The sequence below is a fragment of the Thrips palmi genome, unplaced genomic scaffold (genome assembly GCF_012932325.1).
Source record: "Thrips palmi isolate BJ-2018 unplaced genomic scaffold, TpBJ-2018v1 HiC_scaffold_1, whole genome shotgun sequence".
Taxonomy (NCBI): domain Eukaryota; kingdom Metazoa; phylum Arthropoda; class Insecta; order Thysanoptera; family Thripidae; genus Thrips; species Thrips palmi.
Genome location: NW_023144620.1, coordinates 140,788 through 162,904, shown reverse-complemented (window position 1 = coordinate 162,904; position 22,117 = coordinate 140,788). Strand labels below are relative to the sequence as shown.

The 22,117-nt window shown below is 45.0% G+C and overlaps 2 protein-coding genes across 19 annotated transcripts; both read left to right on the top strand.

Moving 5' to 3' along the window:
* The first annotated feature begins 989 nt into the window (after positions 1-989).
* On the top strand, positions 990-11,954 carry LOC117641217. 17 transcript variants are annotated; one of them, XM_034378372.1, is made up of 7 exons: positions 990-1,118; positions 2,035-2,134; positions 3,781-3,901; positions 5,671-5,887; positions 7,822-8,079; positions 9,781-10,243; positions 10,461-11,954. In XM_034378372.1, the coding sequence occupies exons 1-7, from the start codon at positions 996-998 to the stop codon at positions 11,315-11,317; spliced, it is 2,139 nt and encodes a 712-aa protein (XP_034234263.1). In that variant the 5' UTR covers positions 990-995; the 3' UTR covers positions 11,318-11,954. The 17 variants fall into 17 exon arrangements, with proteins under 17 accessions (XP_034234263.1, XP_034234271.1, XP_034234301.1 ...); XM_034378380.1 differs by having other exon boundaries at positions 990-1,131; positions 2,035-2,106; XM_034378410.1 differs by lacking the exon at positions 990-1,118 and adding an exon at positions 1,751-1,867 and having other exon boundaries at positions 10,461-11,953.
* A 3,259-nt stretch (positions 11,955-15,213) lies between these two features.
* Positions 15,214-19,868, top strand: LOC117642574 (zinc finger protein 77-like). 2 transcript variants are annotated; one of them, XM_034380881.1, is made up of 2 exons: positions 15,214-15,480; positions 18,348-19,868. In XM_034380881.1, exons 1-2 carry the CDS (start codon positions 15,281-15,283, stop codon positions 18,646-18,648), a joined length of 501 nt encoding a protein of 166 aa, XP_034236772.1. In that variant the 5' UTR covers positions 15,214-15,280; the 3' UTR covers positions 18,649-19,868. The 2 variants fall into 2 exon arrangements, with proteins under 2 accessions (XP_034236772.1, XP_034236763.1); XM_034380872.1 differs by having other exon boundaries at positions 15,214-15,492.
* The last annotated feature ends 2,249 nt before the right edge of the window (positions 19,869-22,117 follow it).

The following is a 22,117-nucleotide window of genomic DNA, read 5'->3' as shown; positions in this document are numbered from 1 at the left end:
ACAGAGCGTGAATGTAAAGCGGCCCACTTCCTCCCGCACACCGCAAGCTCTTTGCAGACTGATACCGGGGGTCGCTCCGTCTCTCTCGCTCTCATGGGGCGTCCCGCATAGGTGCGAGAGAGACAGAGCGACGAAAACGACCCTCGGATTCAGGCTGCTATGGGCAAACAATTGGCCCTCCGCGTCGAGCGAGAAACAGGAAACTTGACTCCGGCGAGTGCGCGGACAAGCGCCCCTTGGTTGCTCATTTCAACTTCCAGGCCGCGTGACTGGCATGTATCTCAGCTGGGAGTATACTGATAGGAAAAAACACAGAAATTACACGAAGCTTATCTGGTCGATTTTTTACCTGGGCCGTCCATACCTTGCCAACCACGGAGGTTCCGTATACACGTTTTTCGTACCAGTTTACAAGAGATCCTTGGACCTCCTCAAGCCACTCTGAAAACCTTTCAAACTATTTGAGCCTTTTCGAAATAAAATAGCCTCGTAAACTGAAAATCAATAGTGATCTCACTCACTGAGGGGTGAGACTTGACTTGTCTCCCCGAAAAAGGGTGACACTAAATTGTATCACCGAATAAAGGTCGTATACGACCTTTGTTCGGTGATACATTTTGTATCGCCGAAAATTGGAGAGATGTCTCACCATTTGAATTAAATTGTATTATCAAAGTATAATGAGCATATGTAAGCTTCCAAAGAAAATAGTTTTACGAACTACTGTACGTCATCGTACAACAAATTAAATTAGTTTGTACTACGTATGCCCAAAATACTTCGCAGGGTTTCATTTCATTTTTTTTTCAGCGGCGCGTACATGCTGCGCTCTCACAGCCTTTGGAATCGCCGTATAGTGTAGCGAAATAATGTAATTAGCAGGGTGGCCTGTACCCGAGGTGGGCAGCCTGCCAGCCACCGACTGGAAATGATAGCGCTGCGGGCCGCGGCATGCGTGCCGTCCCACTGCAACAACAATAACAGTGCGGGGGCCAATGGGAAGCATGGCTGTCCTCTGTGCAAGGGTCTGCCCGCAAGCTGTAAAACAACCACGGCATTTTAGTCGCAGTATCAAGCGGCATGACATTTCCGAGCATTCTGACAATTCCGAGAATTGGGTAGCCCGAACAGGTTTAACCGAAACATTGATTTACACTGCAGATGAAACAGTCCAGTCCTCTTACAGGCAAGGTTAACTCAATCACCGGGGAAGGTTTCCTCACCCAAACTAGAGTTATAAGTGGTGTTTCAGCTCAGCTACATCTTATGCCACATAGAAGTTATTTTAGACAACAAAGAATTTAAGCCTATCCTAATTGTCGTGATTTTGAACTCTTTCATTCTCGTCGTGTAGTGAAACCATTCGCCTCCTTCCATTCAATGAAGTGTTGCCCCAACATTTCTCAGCGTTCAGCCGCACTTAAACCAACTCGCCTTTGACTTCGTATTCGTGAACACGATAGAGCATTCTAGTCGTCGCCGATCGAAGAACATAAAGAAGAACAAAACCGGAAGCCGGGAAGAAACGGAGTAGGTATCAAGCCCGGTTTCAACGAGAAATGTCGACAAATATTTTTATTTCCTGAGTCAAAAAGTGTTTGAAACAAACGAAAGTGCTTTTGAAAGAGATTCGACACAGAAAACTCAGAAACTAGCCCACTCAGAGACGTTTGGGAGGTTATGTTGCCGGGGCCAGTTCCGGCTTTGTTCTTCTTCTTGTTCTTCGATCGGTGACGACTAGAATACTCTATTGTCGCAGCCTGAGAGTGTCTGCCAACGACCTTCTAAGGGTGAGCGCGCAGTAGGAGAACAATACCAGCTTGAGCGCATTCTCATCCAATAACTCCCGCGTACACCATAAATTCACGTAAGTTCTTCTTGCACACATTGTCTTGGTACAGAAGGAGGAACTGAAATAGGCAAGTACACTTCTGAACGAGTGTACTTGTCAAACACACCCTGTATCCTTTGTGTACTCAAATATACTCCTTTAGAAGTGCACTTGCTCAAGGACTGATTCGGAACGTTCTTCAGCTTTCATCATCCGCCTCAGCTGCTTCAGGGGAAGAGTTATTAGAGCGCACGTTGTCAGATCAGAGCAAGAAGGTACATCGGTTCAGTCCTGACTGCTCAGGTTAGTAGTTGGTATCGTTCTCTGTAGAACAAGTTCTTTCGCACGTCATCCGTTGAGATATTTCATCTGACCGACGTATTCAACATACGTTCAAGGCAGTCTACGTCTTGGCGAAGCAGAGACACTTCGTCAGTCTTCAAATCGTATAATCTAAGGCAGGTCCCGTATACCTACTCTGAACCTCATCTTGTCGTATCCCAAACGGTATTTCGGCGCGAGCTTAGAAGTTGTCTGTAAGGTAAAGTTCACTTTACACATTGGCTTGAGTCAGCTGTTAAGCGTCACTTCAGTTTGTGGGGAGGCTTCACATCAGGCTACGTCCTGCGTAACAGGGTTCGTACTCGTTAATTTGCACTGAGAGCAATTTCTTGAAACTTTGTTTCTTGACTTCCAGTCCATGAATTCGATAAAAACATTACTTGTTTCAACAGCAGCGTGTTGTAACATTGGCTGTACTCTGTGGTGGTTATCAAACGAACTTCATGTTTCAGCGTCTCTTATCTTAAGTCATTTTCAGCGGGACGTCAAATCTTAATGTGAGAGACTACTTTTCATGGCCCGTGGCCTTTCCCGCCCACTTTTCTTAACTAGTGAAAGAGACGCGTCGCAACATTCTTCTGTTGAAGAGATTCCTTGCTTGAATCAGTTAAAGTCCTGCGTAACAGGCTAATCTGATTAGCTTGAGTAGTTCCAATAGGATACTTTCGTCGATCCTGAACCGGAAGCAAGCAGACGCCATATTGGCCGGAAACTAACCTCTCTTCGGATCTGAAACTAGAGCCGAGCTGTACAAATATTGCTCGCGTAACACACATGCACTGCAAATAAGTATCAAACGACTGTTAATGTTCAAGTGTGGCCTATACGTTTGACTATTGTCCCTTTCCCATGTCAAGTTTTGATCTACTTCCGCCAACATTGCGTCTGTGTGCTTCTGGTTCAGGATCTACGAAAGTACCCTATTGATCAAGGTCTCTAAGGTCACGTCGGTAAGGATCCAGACCGGAAGTAGTGGATGTTATCGGGAAATCAAGAAGACATTTACTTGTGCATGCCAGCCATGGTCGTCTAGCGACATTTGTAATGCGTCCTGTGAGAACTGTAGTCGTTGCCGTCCGATTAACAACCAAGGAGATCAAAACCGGAAGCCGGATGCAAAGTGAGTGGGTAGCAAGCCTGGTTCAAGTGGGACACGCCGTCACTTTGTGTTTCTTTTCGTTATTGGAAAGTATTCGTTACAGGTTACTTTGATCTTAATGGAGTGCCGCTTTGAAAAACATGCATCTTGACGGTTTTCTTAAAGTTCAGTTAAAGATGCTGTATCCTTTATTTTGACAAGGTTTGTTCTCTCGCCGAGCGACTAGAACGCTCCATGCTCCCTGCTTCTGCCGTTAACATCCTCACTTCGGGTTTCGACCGTCTCCGACGCAATACACTTGATAAGTTAATATAACGAATCCCTGGACCGGAAGTCAAAGAACGAAAGTACGAACCAAAACCGCTACTGCGCAGACGTCCCCCCTCCATTCTGAGGCAGCGTCTGCGCTGAAGCGGTTTCGGTTCTTACTTTTGTTCTTTGACTTCCGGTCCAGGGATGCGTTCAAATGCCCTGGCCCCAGTCACACCTTGCACTGTTCTGCTTCCAGTTCGATCACCCGAGGCTCGAGACGCGGACTTCGCCATGTCCGGACGAGGCAGGCGGCGCGCGGCGAGCAGCAAGTCAAACCAGCCCTCCGGCAGCAAGGCCAAGCAGCAGGGGTCGACGTCGTAAGTATCGGCCCTTCATTGTAAGAACTCGCGATCGCTTCACTGGCACTACACTGGTGAAACTAAAGCGTAACTCCATGCTTGAGTCAAGCATAGTTACGCCGCTTGAAGACGTTACGCTTGAAATCAATCATTGACTAGGAATTCCTCCATGCATTTGGATAGGGGGAATCTTGGCGGATGAGCCCGTTACGCTTGATTTCAAGCGTAGTGGGTTATCACAGACGCACTGCCCAGGTCACACTGGTCAATGCCTCTGCGATGCGCACGCACCTCTGCAGCGCTCAGCGCGCTGGCTGCCGTGCTATCTGACGCGCGTGCCTATGCAGAAAACATAGGCCGCGTCGCGCCGTGTTAAATGCCAGCTAACTAACACGACTGGCAGATAGGTTGCCTAGTAATCAGGCGTTAGCCAGCAGTGCTGGAGTAATCTGATTGTCACCGGCCTGTGGCTGATGCGTTCACCTTAGATGTTAGGGATTCAGCACGTGCAGCCCCGACTCGGGAGAAGCTCCAGTCAGTATTCTACCAACCACCGTAGCGGAAACACCTGAGCCCTGTCCGCCGAATACCCCGTCCGCGAAAGTGTCCGCGTGTGCCCGAGTACTCAACCAACCCGTGTGTCGTTACTTCACCCCTTCACGAACCCGTAGAACACGCTGCGGCCAGACGGTTACGCGAGTGATCAGTTCAGTGAAACCTAGTGACTGAGGACCAAGTGCATAGGATTCGTCGACCCGGTTTGACCCAGCGGCGAGCTGGATTAGGCAGCCTCACACAGCAGACCCCACTTCACCTCCGCAACCCCCGGCCAACGTGTGATAGGGTAATACTACGCTTTAGTTTATTTCCCGTGTACGGCGTAACATAACGCCTGACGTGAAGCCCTCACTCTACCGGCGTACCGGAGCAAACTTAGTTCTACGCTTGAACGTAGCGCAGAACTACGCTTTAGTTATTGCAGTCCCTTCGTAGTACGGACAAGAGTTTCTGTTGAAATCCTTCGTATCCTGACCATAGTGTTCGCAAGTAACCTGAGTCCCGACTTCAGTAAGTTACTCATCAAATGGAATGCACAATTTTGTTGAAGGTGCCAAAGTTTTTTTGTGCCGATGAATTTTTTGTACTTTTTTTCTTCGGAAAACTGCACAATAAATGTGAAGCAGCGGGAGCCACTTATTTCCGAAGGTGGCGTAACGTCATGTCATATCGATCGATGACTTTTTGTTTCATGGGCACATTTGTTTTAAATAACTCCAACAACTCACCAGCACGTAATTCTGCCAAATCTTGTGAGGTGGAGGGAGACCCTATAAGCAGAAAGTGTGCACTTAAGGTGCATCTCGAGGTGCATATGTGTAGTAAAGTCGACACCTACGTATGTATATTTGACAGGTATGCACACTAAACTTCTTACGGATACATCCTATCTGTATTACGGACATTTTTGTGCAATTGCAATTACGGATAGATTTTGCTTGTAATACGGATGATTTTATCCGTAATACAAAGGTTTTCGTGTCCGTTACATACAGACGAAAATATCCGTATGGTACGGACGTAAAACTCTTTGTAATACGGATGATTTCATCCGTATTACAAGCAAAATCTATCCGTTATTGCAATTGCACAAAAATGTCCGTAATACAGATAGGATGTATCCGTAAGAAGTTTAGTGTGTGCATGCTGAATGCACACTTCTGTTCGTGGAGTGCTAAAATGTTCAGAATGCGGTTGCTAAAAATTTATTTATGTGTGTGGTGCTTCAGCGTCCAGGCCACCGTCATGGCGTCGGAGCTGCAGCTTGCGGAGAGACGCGTCGAATCGACGGAGACGACACTGGAAGCAGCGCGCGTCAGGCAGGAGGGAGTCGAGGTGGCCCTGGAGGCGGCCAAGAAGGACGTCAAGCTCGCCGAGATCAACGCAGAGCACGCCAAGATGAACCTGGAGCTGGTAAAGCTTCAACAGGCCCACGCTTCCTGCGAGGTGAGTTTTCAGTGTGAGTGCGAGTTTTCAGATGCACCAGTGTCAGAGTGATGTAATCATCACTGTGATCTCAATAGACCATTCTAGTCGTGGCCGAGTGAAGAACAAGGAGAATCTCAAAAGACTCCATTTAGGGCATTTGAAGTGCATATATTCGCTCAAAATATGTTACATTTACCAGAAGATATTTTCATTAACTTCTGCCACAAAGGGACTTACACTGGGAGAAATAATGAAGATTGTGGCTGTTAAACCTAATGCCACTCTCCACTGTTTACCGAAAGAAGGTGTTTACCGTACCCTGGGATACAGTAGACACCGTACCTGAAAGAACGGCGTTCACTGTATCCAGGGAACCTGCATCCACTGTACCTTGGAAACTTTTCAGACACGGCATTCAGTATAACTGTAAGATAAAGGCGAAATTCCAAAATCGCGATAGGAACGTTTCGATGACGGAAATGAATTCATCTCAACAAGACGAACAAAAAATGATAAGCATATTATGGTCTCAGACTCGTAATTCAGTGGAAATCGTGATCAGAAGTCTAAAAAAGTAGGATTTTTGGACCCCTAACATAGGACTCATCAAATTACGTTCCAAAATTCTACTTTTTTAGACTTTTGATGCCGATATCTGTTGAATTTCGAATCTGAGCCCATAGCATGCTTATCATTTTTTGTTCGTCTTGTTGAGATGAATTCATTTCCGTCATCGAAACGTTCCTATCGCGATTTTGGAATTTCGCCTTTATCTTACAGTTATACTGAATGCCGTGTCTGAAAAGTTTCCAAGTACAGTGGATGCAGGTTCCCTGGATACAGTGAACGCCGTTCTTTCAGGTACGGTGTCTACTGTATCCCAGGGTACGGTAAACACCTTCTTTCGGTAAACAGTGGAGAGTGGCATTAGGTTTAACAGCCACAATCTTCATTATTTCTCCCAGTGTTGAATATTTGAAGTTAAAGTGCAAAAAAGTACCCTTTTGTGATTCTTCTTGATCTTCACTCGGCCACGACTAGAATGGTCCATCGCCATGTACATGCTCTGAAAAACGTCTGCCAAGCATCAGCTTTGTAAATACGAAGAAAGTGATTTCGTATGACGAAGTGATGCTCCGTTGACTTTTTTTCTGTGTACGTGGTATGTACGGTGGTGTATTGTGAGAAATCGCACCATGTTTGCAACGCTATAGTCAGCCTTTGATGGGTCACACACGTCAAAATTCAACTTCTTGCATCTATCGGTGCAACTTTTATCGGCAGTTTGAAAACAACTGGGTTACGTAGCTTTTTTTCTGGCTAAGCAATGGCCCAGCTCTTCGAGTTGGGTTGAAAAGTTAAAAATTGTCAGAACGGACGCAGCATTGCGAAGTATGTTACGGCAGATCCTTGCGTTAACATATTTTGTGTGGCAAGTTTCCTATCGTTCTATTTGCTACCTGGGGTGCCGACAACGAAAATTATGGCCAATTTGATTTTCAAACGTCGCGTTTCCTTTTCGTGTGCTGTCTTTGTCGTTTTAATGTGGACTTTACAGTAAGAAGGAAGCCGTATTCTTGCTTGAACAACGAACTTGACGTTTTGTTATTGATTGGATTGTGAAGTCACCTTCCTCGATTTTCTATGCAGAGAGATTTGTTGTTTTTTCTGTTGTTTTTGTTGCCTTTGTTGTTGTTTGACAAATCGATCAGCGCGCTTAACGTTTGTCAACGAATGTGGCGTCATACTAGTTGCAATGTGGGTTAGGTCTCATGGAGTTTGAGTGTCGATCCTCGTTCAAACCGCCGCGTCACGCTTAAACGAATGTGATACTGTATCGTAACGAACGTTTCATAACTCTCACTCAACCCTTTATGACGTCACACTCGTCGAATAACAGTGCACCTTTCGAAACCTGCGTCTCATTTCGCGCTTCATGTGTTGTTTCTCAGGGTGCTGCCTCGACCGAAGCCGGTCCGTCCACCAAAAAACCGCGCACGTCTTCACCGGAAGCACCACCAGCAGCAGCAGCAACAACACAACCTCCGCAGCAGCAGGGCCTCGGCGAGGTGGAGCAGGCCCAGCAAGACCTAGAGGCCGCGCGGAGCCGACTGCAGCAGTTGTCGGAGAAGGTCGCGGAGCAGCGGAAGCGGCAGCAGGAGACGGCGCGCCAGCTGGGCGACCTGAGGAGTGCTCACCGCGACTGCAAGGTGAGTTGTGGGCGTGGCCGTGAGCGCGCAGTCTTAACTCCTCAAACACTGAGATTTCAAACGCCATGAGTAAAGCACGTATGGTGCAATGCATTGAGATATTGCACCTTACGTGCAATGCGTCCCGATAATGCCCTATGATAATGCATGCGAAGGCATTGCACTTCACACTATGAAAACGTCTTCAAATGCATTGCACCAATTGGCGCTATACTCATAACGTTTGGATTCTCAGTGAATAAACGTTCTTTGTAGTATAAATATATCGGTGACATCGCAGCCTGTAAGGGACTCGCGTTCCTCACAGAAGTGAGTGTTTTGTTGTTGTAAAAGAAGTATTTTGTAGACTGCGAAGGATTTTCTCTTGAATGCTGATGAAACTAGCGTAGCTCACTCAAAGCAACTGTATTTGTTCAGGAGGTATGGAGCTCCTGAGCTCTTGCACGCTTCACTTAGGGCTGGAATGCTACGCCTTAGTACTATCAGTGCATTAAAATCAAAACCGTTCGTGTCTCAAACGATTCCTTCGCAGACGGCGAAACCACCGGTTCTTTTTCGCACTAAGTTTTTGAGGACCGTTTTAAATGCATGTTTATGCACTTTTTATGCATGCACAGATACGGTTCACTGTACATTTAACACACTAAATTTCTGTGTAGGGTTCTGTGCATAGCCATGCACGAAACTGCATGCGCTTTAAAATGAACAAATTTCATGCGCAACAACGCACACTTTAGGGCGTAGTTGTGCACAAAGTCGTACATTTTGAAACGCATGCACAGTTTCGTGCACAGCTTATGCACTCAAAACCACGTAGCAATTAAGTGAGTATGCAGGAAGATGCCTAAAATGTACACAGTGCACATGATGCAAAATATTACACCTTACACACGTATCTGTGCGTGCTTAAGGGGGGACATCACTCCAAAAACAGTGCTTTTGTAAAAACGAAACGGAAAGAGAAAAATTGTTCATATTTTAACTGATAAAGTATAAAACAACACAAAGTCAATCCGCCAGGGCAGTACAGCGCTTTCGTTGAAAATGCATTTTTGAGTGTTAGGTTAGACCATTTCGCACGGTTGCAGCGCTGGACGCCAAACGGTTTGACCTAGAACATTGAAATTTGGTGACAGCCTTCCTGAGATGTCTGGCTGTGGTGGGTACCTCAATCACATTTCAAAAATCATTTTAAGTTGTATTTGTAGCATACCAAAAAAAATTGTTCAATTTTTTTGGCCAAAATTGTCCAATTTTAAACGTTAACAAAATAATAAAAATTGACCAATGCAAATTATTTTGCTACCCACTATAGCGGCATGTCGTAGGAGCTTCCATGCTAAATCTCCCCGCTGTAGCTCAAAAACTGCGCCCTAGAGGCCTGCAACCGTTTGCAATTTCATGTTCCGAGAAAAACGCGATCAAAGTTGGGGAAACTGGTCTTTTCCCCTGTGCATGTTTGCGGCCCACAACCTCCTAGAACTGCAATTTTTTGAATTCTGGAATGCGGTTTTCACCATTCGACGCAGAAAGGAATGGTCTATAATATAAACTAATAAAAAAAAGTTGTAATTTTTTATCATTTTGGAGTGATGTCCCCCCTTAATCATGCATTAAAGATAGTCCTCAACTTTAAAGTGTGACTAATGACAAAGCACGGTCAGCCAGAATCAATCTGAATCTGACGGTTGCGTGTTGCAGGTGGCTGCGGGCGGCGAGGTGAAGGAGGTGAAGATGCTGCGCTGCACCTCCAAGACGCTCCTCGACAAGGCCAAGCGGAAGGCGTTCCTGTCCGCCCTCACCACGGCGCCCTCCATCAAGTCTCTCTCGCTGGACCTGGTTGCGAAGGGCAACAAGCCGCTGCCCAAGTCGGTGCTGCAGACGCTGCCCAGGGCGCCCGCCAGGATCAAGCAGCTCTTGTTGACCTTCGGCCGGCACAGCGAGGAGGCCGTGCTGGCGCTGCTGCAGCGCTCCAAGGACCACCTGGAGGAGCTGTACCTCAACAGCGGCTTCGCGACGGACGACAACATCCGGCGCTTCTGGGGCATCGTCCAGGACTCGAACATCGCGGTGCTGAGCCTGATTTCGGATTCCTTCCTGCGGGACGTGGGCTTCCCGTTTCAGGCGGAGAAGTTACGCCACGTGCGCAGTCTGTCAGTCTCAGGTAAGGGGAAATCACTGTGTATTTTGGTGTACGAATCTTGTGAATTTCAGCCGAAATTCCGATGAATTTCAGTCGTATTTCGATGAATTTAAGTCGAATTTCGATGTATTTCAGTCGAAATTTCGATGAATTATAATGAATTTCAGTGAACTTTACTGTTGGATGAATTTCGGTGTTCATATTTGGCTGGAGTTACCATTTTTCCCCTTGGTCTCAGGCTACTACGTATCTTCTTTCGGGAGCGACAAACACAAGAAGAACGTGCTGGTGCCTCTGCTCCGGGTCCTGGGCAGTGCGGCCAGCCTGCGCAAGTTCGTTCTTCCCTGGGCCTTTGCTGAGCAGGAGCGGGGGGATGTCTTCGCCGCGCTGGCTCAGTGCAGCGAGCTGGAGGAGGTGTACACGCCCTGCTACAAGGAGCTGGCCCTACTGCGGGGCTGCGTCAAGCTCAGGAAACTCGCGGTGCACCGCATCAACAGAATGGACTACCCCAAAAGTGAAGCAGTCGAGGAGATTCAGGCTGCCGCCGAGTTCTTGAAGTTGCCTTCCACCGTGGACCGATTAGAGAGCCTTTCCATCGAATATTTTCAGTTAGGCAAAGAGACAGTCCTCCCCATCTTCCGCGCCGTCCGAGGTTTGAAGAAGTTGAAGAGCCTCTCGCTGAAGGTGTTCCAGGAATTCCCTGAGATGACAGCCACCCTGAAGGCGCTCCCACTCCTTGAGGAACTCCGCCTGATTCAGGGGACTTACATGTACCCGAAGGCACTTCGCACAATCACGCCGGAGCTGGTGCCGAATTTGAAGCTCCTCGAGTTGGACACACACGCGCTTGAAGTGGACGAGGAATTGGAGGCGTGGAAGGAAGAAGTGTACTCGGTGGAATCCGACTTTAGGCATCGGAACGGGAGTTTCAAACTGATCGATCATACCAGCTTCTCCCCACCTCACAGCTCCTTTTCGGACGAGTCGGGTGGTTACAAGGTTTGCACATGTGCCGCCCAGGATGGGTCCTACGACTCCAATGGATCTCCTATCAAATGCACGTGCGGACTCTCGTCTGATAATGATACTCCTTAGTGACTTGATTTATTGTTCGTGCTGATTGGAAACTTCTCTGAGGAACATTTTCATTTATGTCCGATTTTTAAGTGTTGACGAAATTTGAGAACTTGATTGTTGCACATCTAATGATGAAGATAATTTTTATTTTTTCGATCTGTATTGGGTAGAAATCTTGTCCAGCGAAGGGTTCGTGTGTTTCCCGACCAAGAGTAAGCTACGCGATGTAGGTAAATTGAAAGCTATCTGATTATACTGACCAATTTCTGCCTCATTGTAGTGTCGTGAATGAAGTTTTCGGACATGATCGGCACATGAACCTACCTAAATGTAGAGTACGTATTTGCTATGTACCTTTGTGATGAATTCGTGCCACCAAGACACATTTTGTTTTCCGCTGTGTGTTCTTCTTGCCTTGAATAATATTCTTAGTCGAACCACTCTGTGTATGGTGAAGTCTACTTTATTGTGTCGAACAAGTTACAGTACTTGATTTTGTGTACATGGCCCCCTGTAGGGCCGGTATTCAATAGTATCACTTTCTTGTTTGATGATATCTCTGTTGGTTTTAGTGTTAGAAAGACAGACTAACACAATATTTCTGTTTTATATGATCTGTTATTTCGAATCAATACAAAAAGCTGTTTGAAACATCTTGTGCTTTTAAGTCCTTTATTCCTTGACGATGTAATCAGTATTAACCTTCCTGAACATTTAGTTGGGATGAAATGTCGCCACAACACTGGTAAAACGAAAGCGTAACTCTATGCTTGAGTCAAGCATAAAGTTACGCTTGAAGACGTTACGTTTGAAATGAAGCATACTCTGGAAAATCCCCTATGCATTTGGATAGGGGAAAACTTGTTGGATGAGCCTGTTACGCTTGATTTCAAGCGTAACCTGATTACGCTTGAAAACAGAGGGTAATGCTACGCTTTAGTTGTACCAGTGAAGTTACACACCAGTACTCAGAACACTAAAGTCGAAGGTCAGGTCGCACCGGCCGCAGCGAATCAGAACCCTTCCATCAATAGGCAAACTGAGGCAGAGCGTATCGAAGTGTACCCAACTCCGTCGCGATGTAGTCAGCGTCGAACTCGTCCACTGTGGTCTTCCCATTGTTGACACAACAAAGGTACTTGGCCTCATACTTAAGGGGCTCATACATGTTAAAAGCACTTTGTAAAAATTTTCTTTTGATGTAGACGGATCAAGATTTTACAATTTCTGTGTTAAAACCCTTTTAGATAATTGAGTAAGCTTCATTTTGGCTTAAAGGAAAGTGACTTTGGACATTTTTTGGAGATTTAGTCGAAACGTTTAAAATTTTGGTTCTCGTAAGATTTTGTTCGCATACTTGCTCAGATCTGTGGGGAAAAAATCAGGGAGACTCATCCCTAGTAGTGTCATAGAATTGACTACAATGGGCTTTATATCTACAATAGTTTTCAAGAAAAAAAATAAAAACAATTTTTTAACAAGTTTTTGAACAAATTTTTAACAAAAAATTGTTTTTATTTTTTTTCTTGAAAACTATTGCAGATATAAAGCCCATTGTAGTCAATTCTATGACACTACTAGGGATGAGTCTCCCTGATTTTTTCCCCACAGATCTGAGCAAGTATGCGAACAAAATCTTACGAGAACCAAAATTTTAAACGTTTCGACTAAATCTCCAAAAAATGTCCAAAGTCACTTTCCTTTAAGCCAAAATGAAGCTTACTCAATTATCTAAAAGGGTTTTAACACAGAAATTGTAAAATCTTAATCCATCTACATCAAAAAAATTTTTTTTACAAAGTGTGTTTAACATGTATGAGCCCCCTTAAGAACTTTTTAGCACCAATTTGTTCATTGCTAACCCAAGTGTGGACTCGAGGCGTGCACCAGGGTTCAAGCTTGTGGTCTTGTTCCACACTTGCATTAACAGTGAACGTAAAACTACTAAAATGCGTACGTTCGTAACGTTGTTATAAATGCACGCACACCCAAAGTTGAGGGTGACCTTGGCAAGAGCTGTTGTGCAACAGGACAAAGAAATATTGTACACTAAACGGGGAACTGGGGTAGGCTCAGCTATGCGACCCGTCTTCCGATGCAATTTTATTTTCGGCGGTTTTGCAGGTTTATCGAAAGAATCTATTAAAAGTTTTCGCTCTAAATTTCCGACGAACAAATTTCCCACGATACGAAGAAAATGGCACAAGCATAATACGAAGGTGGTTTTTTGGCCCGTCCCGTTTATTTTTTGTAAAAGAAATGACGGAGGGACGGGCATATAGTATGATCCCTGCTGTGCGTCCGTTCGTTCGTCCGAGGACTTCCCGTGGTCCGATCTTGACCAAATTGGGGATGCAGCCTCCTTGGGTGACCCTAAGAACCGCCCGGTGACAGCAAATCCGATCCGAGCCCCGGGGGCGCTGCTGCAGGTGCACCATGGTCTACATGGGGTCGAGGAGGATCTCGGCAACGGATACAGCTAGCAGGGCATGTAGGGGTATTTTTGAAATCAGGGCGACGAGACAAAACTAACGGTGTCAGTTTCAAGCGAATCGGAGGAGTTTGGACCCGGGTTCAAATCCCAGTGGGGTATATTTTAAACTTTCCTTTCATTCGAGTTTTTGCATTGTTTCTTATGTTTTTGAGGGCGCTGATGACGAAAATAACATCTATTTTAACCCCAGACACAGGTTCAAACACGTCAGGGTTAAACAAAGGCGAAATTCACACATTTGTTAATGTACGGGACGGGCCAAAGTTGCCGATGTATATCGCTACTTTTCCTGTTATCTTCGCGTTACGAAGGTTTTTCTTCGTATCGTAAAATAAAAATAGCGAAAAGACTCGTACTACGGAGGAATATTACTTCGTATTATGCTTGTGCCGAATTCACTGTAGCGTAGGTCAAATTTCAGGGCATTTCTAGGCATCCTGAGTGAAGCCTGTGCCACACACTGCAAGGAAAAGTGTGACTAGTATACCAATAACTGTACACTAAAAGTACAACAGGAATTGTAGAAAGTACAACGAGAATCGTACAAACAAACCAACGAGGCCTGGACCGCCGCACAGCACTCGTCATGCCGGCTCCATTGTACTTAGAACAACAATTGTTGTACTTCGAAAGTACGACAAATTTCTGTTAAAAAAATTTGCCGGGAATTCGTGTACTTTCGTTGTGGTTTTTCACAGTGCACCTCCACGCCGCCGCTTGACGACGAGGCAGTCATTCACCCCCTCGGCGAAGAAAGTGAGCATCCTCGTGTCGATAATAAACGGTGGGCCGTGACAAGATAAAGCCGAACCGAGGGCGCTACCGCGCTGCCGGCTCGCGTCGGGAGAGGTGCGGCGGCTTGCCAGCAGGCTGCGGCAACGACGCGAAAAGCAAAGCGGAAAACTAATGCCGCCCCATCCGTCACCGTCAAAACGGAATCGATGTTTTGAGCGCGTCACTCCGACGCGGCCCGCCTTGCGAGTTGCACAGCGAGGCGGTGAATAAGTCAGCCCTTCGTGCCGATTTTAGCCGCAAGATGTGCAATTATGCATTTTCAGACAAAAAAAAAAGCAATTTTCAAGTTCCGAGAAAACGCGTGGTCACTGTAAAAACTTCTGTACTGTTGTACGGAAATGGCACAGAAAGATATAGTACGGAGAAAAGTACGGAACGTTCCGTACTTGCTCCATTTAAACCCATGAAAATAGGTACGGAAAATAAGTACGGAACGTGCCGTAGTTGGCAAGTACGGACGTTCCAGGTAAATTATTGGCCAGACATGATCCGACATGATCCGTTTTTTCTCACAGTGGTTTTAATTTCCAAGACCGGCGTTTAGAGGCGCTTATTATTGCTCTTGAGCTCGCTTGTGCTTCTTAAGCCATAAAAAATCCGATTTTTTTCATGGGGGTCACCGGCAGTAAACGTTAAAACAAGAATCGCAAAGGTTTAAAAATTTTAAAATTTACTTCGGTGTTGGAAAACCGATGACCCTCACTGAAAACCCTAGCGTGTACTCACTACTGAACTTCCCACGCTTACTGAGCTCCTCTGTGCGTCTCTTCACCGAAGTACTGTATTCCGAGGACGACTTGAGAGTTGGACTTCGTGCAGCGCATCGTGCGACCCAGTGCACCTCACGGTTTTCTTGTGGACAGGACCCTCCACTTGTAGATCCAACCTCAAGGTTTGAACGCAGGTAGTTAGCACAATAGTGGGACTCATCACAAGGGCATTCGCGGTTCCTTCGGTTAACAGTATGGGTGATGATGTGGAAGCTCAATGCTGTTTCCGGTAGCAGCAATCGTTAATGTCCCCAAAGTATCCGAATTAGTTGTTTCGGCGGTACCGTCACAAGGTACGTGGAGCCTGACAACATCTTGGAGTAGCAAAATCTCGGCTTACCAACATCTTGGCGTAACAAAGTCGATTTATGGACGTAGACGAAAATTCAACCGCCGAAGACTTGCTTTCCGTGAACGCCAATGCAAGGTGCAAGTGTTGGCGTAGCAGTGCTTAGCAGTGCAGTTGCTTATTGCCCAACAAGTCTCCACTTCCGGCTGGCTTTGGTAGGAGCAGAATAGGGAGGAGTGCCCACGGACCAGCGAAACCTCAGACTTGGCGGATCCAGAGTCGGCCCAAAGGGGAGGGGGGGAAAATTAGCACTTTTTGCCTACTTACAGGGGCAAATCGGTGCTTTTTGCCTACCTTTCAGGCGGCTATGTAGGGGTCGCATTCGGAGCATGATAAAATACGCTGTCTAATCGATCTAAAAATATTTATATATACTGTAGGTACCTTTATTTATATAGTTAGAGTGGTGGGCAAGGGATATAAATTTAAAGTTCATGCTCGAAGTGGCTTTAGATAGTCACATTATGTTCACTTCACTAATTATTTCCCGCGTGGAAGGATCTGTAGTTTAGGCTACACTGGAAAAATATTTTTTTTTTGTAATTGTCTATTTAGATTTAAAAGAGAGATTTCTGTACTTTAAATACAATTAAACTGTTAATTGAGTGCATAAAAATGTAGTCAAAGTAGAGATAAAGTATAGAAAACTATAGTTAAACTGTATAAAAACTACCAGTTATTTCGGACAACTATAGTTTTTGACCCCAGTTTGTCCCACTTGACTATATAGTTCAAAGTACAGTTTTACTGTAGTTTATTTACACAGGTAGACTTGGTTTAAAAAAGAAAAGAGACTGCAGTTTGAATTTTGCGGTCAAAATTCAAAAATAGTAATTTTCGAGCCCTGTTTTGAGGAAACTCTTCCTCCCTCCCACCCCATGGGTAACTGAAGTTGTGTTGATTGTGTTTCTTGGGTGAATGTTGCCGGGAGTTGAACCTCGGACACTTCAGTTGCGAAGCAGAGGCCTTGACCACTGCTCCACTGAGCTTCCATGTGGGACAGGGCTTGGCCACTCGACCACATGGAAAGGCCTGCTATCCCCAGGAACTAGAGTGCAACTGCAAGAAAAATACAGTTTTACTGTAAACTGCTCTGTACTATAAGTAAATTTTGCAAATCCAAGAAGTAATTTGTATTAAGTTTGCCTCTGAAACAAAGAGACCATGAAGTGATTTAATTTAGAGTGCCTTTTCAGTCTTATTTTTCAACGACAGGAGTCGTTACCTTTTTAACTTCTGAGACGTTCTGGATCAAGACGCTTCCTAATTTTTGTTGCGTTTAACATTCAAACACCTGGTTATAATGAGTTTGATGCTTCTTAACTAGAACTTGTTTGTCATCTTTGTCAAACTAGTGACACATTGTGGTTTGTTGATTTCCACGATTCCTTGTCACATAATACCTGACCAATATGGAACGTTATAAAATAATCAAACAGATTACCAGATGGTGTTTTAAAGATTTGGTTACATTCAGTCATGTGTTTTTGTATTTGCTTTTTTTAAAATTTTAGTTTAGTCGTGCCTTCTAAAAGTCTCCAATGTCCAGTATTTCAACGTAAACTGTTGGTCTGCGCACTTATAACTTCCTAGGCTCATACATTATAGAGACTAAAACCAACCTTTATAGCTTGAAATTTTTTAAAAGAAATTACTAAAATTTCTAAAAAATATATCTATTCCCATCCTAATATTCTATATTTTAGTTACATTTTATAATTGTTTCTGTGTCTTCATATCAAATTGCAGTGCTTGACTTATCTTTAAACCATGCCTGAAATGCAAAATTACTGCAAATTGTAGTAAACATTCAACCTGCTTGTCATTGTGTATAAAAATGTGACCAGAAACTACATTTGCTTTGTGGATTGTGCTGAAGATACAAGTGTAGGCAGATCTTCAGTAGTAGACTACAGAATTAAAGAATTAATAACTTCCCTTTAAAGTACAGACCGTACTCAATACCTAGTTAACAAATAACAGTTCAGATAGAGTGAAGTTTTAAAGCACAGCAACCTTCAGTTCCAGGAGCAAACTGTACAACTGTACAACTGTACAAGTTCTGAAGTTTGTTCTTACAAAAAACTGCAGTCAGCAACTGCAGTTTTGGCACTGTAGTTTAAACTGTAGTTTCACTACAGATCCTTCCACGCGGGTTTTTTTCAATTTCATTATGATTTTCTGAGCTTTGGCTGGTTTAGTAGAAGGCTGCACCACAAGATCTATTGTGTGTGAAGTAAACTTCCGTGGGAAATTTGGGGGGCAAATTTGACCGCCCAGGTCGACGAAATATATTTTTCAGCTTTTGAGGATTTCGGATCAGAGCTTGCCTATTGTTAGCATTAAAAACTGCTTGCCAATTTTGTGGCAACAACCAATCTTGAATTTCTGCCACTGGGTTTGCAGTGCCGTCGCGCTCGCTCTCCTCACTGCAAAGCCGATGGTCAGTTTGCTTCCCACAAATTTGGCAAGCCGTTTTGAATGCCAAAATTTGGCAAACTTTGGTCGGCAATCTTCACACGCTTGCCAATTTTTGGGCATTCAAAACGGCTTGCTAGATTGTGGCAAGCAAACTTACCACCGGCTTTGCAGTGCAAAGCGACTGGAAGCGAAGTAGTCGCTGACTGAACCCTGTTGCAGGTTTTGTTGGAGCATGGCTTCCAAATTGCGAGGCGACGCCGCTCAGCAACCCACTTCGTTTCGTCGGACCGCGCACGTCGGCACTCGTACCGGGGAGAAGCAGTTAGAGTGCGCAGTCTGCCAGAAGAAATTTGGGTACCCAAGTCATCTCGAAATTCATTTACGAACCCATACAGGCGAGAAGCCATTCGAGTGCACAGTCTGTTTGAAGAAGTTCTATAATGCATCGCATCTCAGAAACCATGTACGGATCCACACAGGAGAGAAGCCATTCGAGTGCATTCTGTCAGAAAAAGTTTAATCAAGCGTCGAATCTCAGACAGCATTTACAAACCCATACAGGCGAGAAGCCATACGAGTGCACAGTCTGTCTGATGAAGTTTAATAACGCATCACATCTCAGAAGGCATTTACAAACCCATACAGGCGAGAAGCCATTCGAGTGCACAGTCTGTCTGAAGAAGTTTAGAGGAGCATCGAATCTAAGAAGCCATTTACGAGCCCATACAGGCGAGAAGCCCTTCGAGTGCACAGTCTGCCAGAAAAAGTTTAGTGAAGCATCGACTCTCAGAAGCCATTTACGAACCCATACAGGGGAGAAGCGATTCGAGTGCACAGTTTGTCAGAAGAAATGCAGTCGACGACATTTTCTCAAAATACATCTTGGAACCCATACAGGAAAGTAGCTATTCGAGTGCACAGTCTGTTTGAAGAAGTTTAATGAAGTATCGCATCTCAGAAGCCATTTACTAGGCCATGCAGGGATGAATCCACTCCAGTCTCTCTGATCAACTCATTTCACAGCATATGGGGACATACGGTCACAATTGTTGCGTATTTTTAGTATTGCTGGAGTGAGACATCATATTTGGTACAATACGAATCATTTAACATTCAATCTAGTGCTAATTCTTGATGTCTTGATCAATGCACGACAGTCAATTAGATATGAAAGGAGCTGCAGCGTCATAAGTGACGCGGCTCACGCTTTTAATGTGACGTCGGTTTCATGTAACACTTAGTGGTTACCTGGTGGTGTCTTGAAATTGAATATGCTGCTCTCTTAAGAGAGCAAGATTGTAGTGATGCTTCTTAAAAGAATCTATTATCAGGTGCGTGCTTTAGACACTGTTTGACTGGAACCGCGTATTTTTTTAATTGTTGACCTTGGTAAGGTGGTTCTTGTAATGGTCTCACGTGTGTGTGTGTGTGTGTGTGAACTCTTTCATTGTGATACGAGCCATTTCATAATTTTGTTGGACTCTTTTGTCTTTTCCTAAGATGGTTTCCGTGTCATTGTTTTTTCCTGTTATTGCAAGACTAGGTTATTAGACTTTCTCTCGTTCGGAAATAAAAAAGGCGCTTATATTTTTTTCAATATCTTTCAGTACAAGTATTTGAACTGCTGTAATATTTTATATTTTAAGTAAAAAGGGGAAATTTTCAAAATTTTAGCTTTAAATATCTTATTGAATTTTCCCGGTTATCTTTTTTTTGTAGTCGTGTACCCGCCTGTACTCGCCCCTCTTACAAAGCTGGGCGATTTCTTAAATACGCAAGTCGTCTAAGCATCACATTTGTCACGTCTGAACCAATGAGACAGTGTGGCTCCTGACAGATGTAAAGTTGAAAGTGCACCGAGAAGGATCACCGTCTTATGTTCATAAGTATGATGCCATAATTATTCGTAGAAACTACCCACTCCTGTGGAGTCAGTGACTGACTTGGAGATTCAATCCTTCTCGTCAAAGCGCTTCTTTCAAATTATTTCTGGGCCAAATGCGGGACAGTCAAAATCCCGCACCTTCGTCCCGAAACCTCATGTTGCAGGATGTATATATGCACTGACCATTTATCTTCCTTGACACACTTTGCCCAATTTCGTCCCATTATCCAGCGGATGTGTCGTATATACTTAGCGAGGGTGGGGTGGGTGGACTACTTACAGGGCCAGTTAGTAGTGCGTGGGGCGTCCGAGGGCTTTCAAGGGGAGTTGGCAAGGGTCGTATCTGCTCACTGCAAACGCAACGGCGATACTAAAGTACATTTTTTGGCGATACAAATGAGTATCGCCAATAAACGGCCGTACGGAAAAGTAATGCCTTCAGAACGGCGATACAAGAAAGTATCGCCAAAATTTGGCAATACTTTTGGATAATGCCAAAACCACGGCATTAAACCATGGTCTTGTCCCCTTGATTTGTTCGACGTTTATTGCCAAATCGTGGCAATACTCCCAAGTATCGTCAAATTTTGGCGATACTTTTGTGTATCGCCGTTTTGAAGGCAATACACTGGGCGAAAAAACCACAGTGAATCCCGTTAATTTTTTTGCCAGGATTTACTGTAGCTCAGAACACATGATTTACTGTGCCTGGCTACAGTACTGACTGTACCTGGTGCAGGATATTCCGTACTCCACTCCTGTGGTACAGTAAATTCCGTGCAAACTACAGTAGATCCTGTAAAAAAGTACAGTAAATCCTGTACTCTGAATTACAGTGACAGCTGTACTAATCACTACAGGATTTACTGTGATTTTTTCCCACAGTGTACTTTTCCGTAAGGCCGTTTATTGGCGATACTCAATTGCATCGCCAAAAAAGGTACTAAAAGTATTGCCTTTGGATTTACAGTGTGTGTGTGTGTGTGTGTGTGTGTGTGTGCGGAAGGAGGCCCCACATGGCGTGTAGCTTACTGGGCAAAGGCCTCCCCTGCTGAATGTCCATAAATTTCGTAACGCTGAACCGCCTCGATGGCCATCGCTCCCGCCCCTTCTTTTCCAGGCCGCCGCTAGTACATTGAAAAGTGGGGCGATTCGATAGTCGCAACAGAATTACCGCTTGACTTCGAGCGCTGCGCAGACGCAATTCTGTCTCCTCACGAAGAGCCTCTTTATCCTATTCGAGATTCAGTTTCTCTAGACGGTAGTTCTGTAGCTATCAGACATATCAGCGTATTTTCTATGGGATTCCCTGTGAACATACGTTGTTCTGCCAGATGACCACTCAGTTAATGCACGGATTATAAGTCATTTAATTCTATAGCCTGGCAAGTCTTAGTGGTCCTCAATGTTAAGTCTGGTACGCAACATCTGAGTGCAAAGTTAATTGTGACTATGAAAATTTTGGCTGTCCTTTGATGGCAACTTGAAGGCCATATTCATCAAACCTTATCGATGACGTTGTCACGCTCATGTTATATGTGTGAGAGCTGAAATGAAGATGACATTGTCATTATTTTGTGATTATGACATTGTCATCATGGGTGGTACGAACACCATCAAAGTGACAACACTGGGTAACCCTTTTGCACCGTAAACTTGAATTCGGCACGAAGTCGTTGTGTGCTGCTCCTGCCGGGAACATGTCGAAATGTGGCTGGCTGGCGGGGCCGCCGAGACAAAACAGATACCGCTGGGGCAGCATCGGCGGCAAACACGGACCCGGGAAGCGGCGCCGGCCGGGACGGCCCGGATAACGGATGGCCGTGTCGCTCAAGGGGCGCCGGAATGCCGCTGCATTTGTATTCAGGGAGGCGGGACGCAACGCCGCGTCGCCAGTTCGAAGGAAGGGACTCGCGTCATTCCAAGGACCGTTCGGGTTAATTCCCACGGTGAAAACGGTACCTGGTTTTCCGTTTTCCCAGAAAGCCTATGGTAGAGACAAAGGCGATTTCCAGGGAGTTCCTGGGAAAACCAGGAACTCTTTTAAGTACCGTGCACATATGACGTCATGTGATCCAGAACCGGAGTCTTGCCGTCTGTATTT

Coding starts and splice junctions, on each gene's coding strand:
- LOC117641217 (XM_034378372.1), top strand. CDS start 996: ATGGGAAGCATGGCTGTCCTCTGTGCAAGGGTCTGCCCGCAAGCTGTA. Junction 3,902..5,670: donor AAGCAGCAGGGGTCGACGTC/GTAAGTATCGGC, acceptor GTGGTGCTTCAG/CGTCCAGGCCACCGTCATGG. Junction 8,080..9,780: donor GTGCTCACCGCGACTGCAAG/GTGAGTTGTGGG, acceptor TGCGTGTTGCAG/GTGGCTGCGGGCGGCGAGGT.
- LOC117642574 (XM_034380872.1), top strand. CDS start 15,281: ATGACCCTCACTGAAAACCCTAGCGTGTACTCACTACTGAACTTCCCA. Junction 15,493..18,347: donor ACCTCAAGGTTTGAACGCAG/GTAGTTAGCACA, acceptor ACCCTGTTGCAG/GTTTTGTTGGAGCATGGCTT.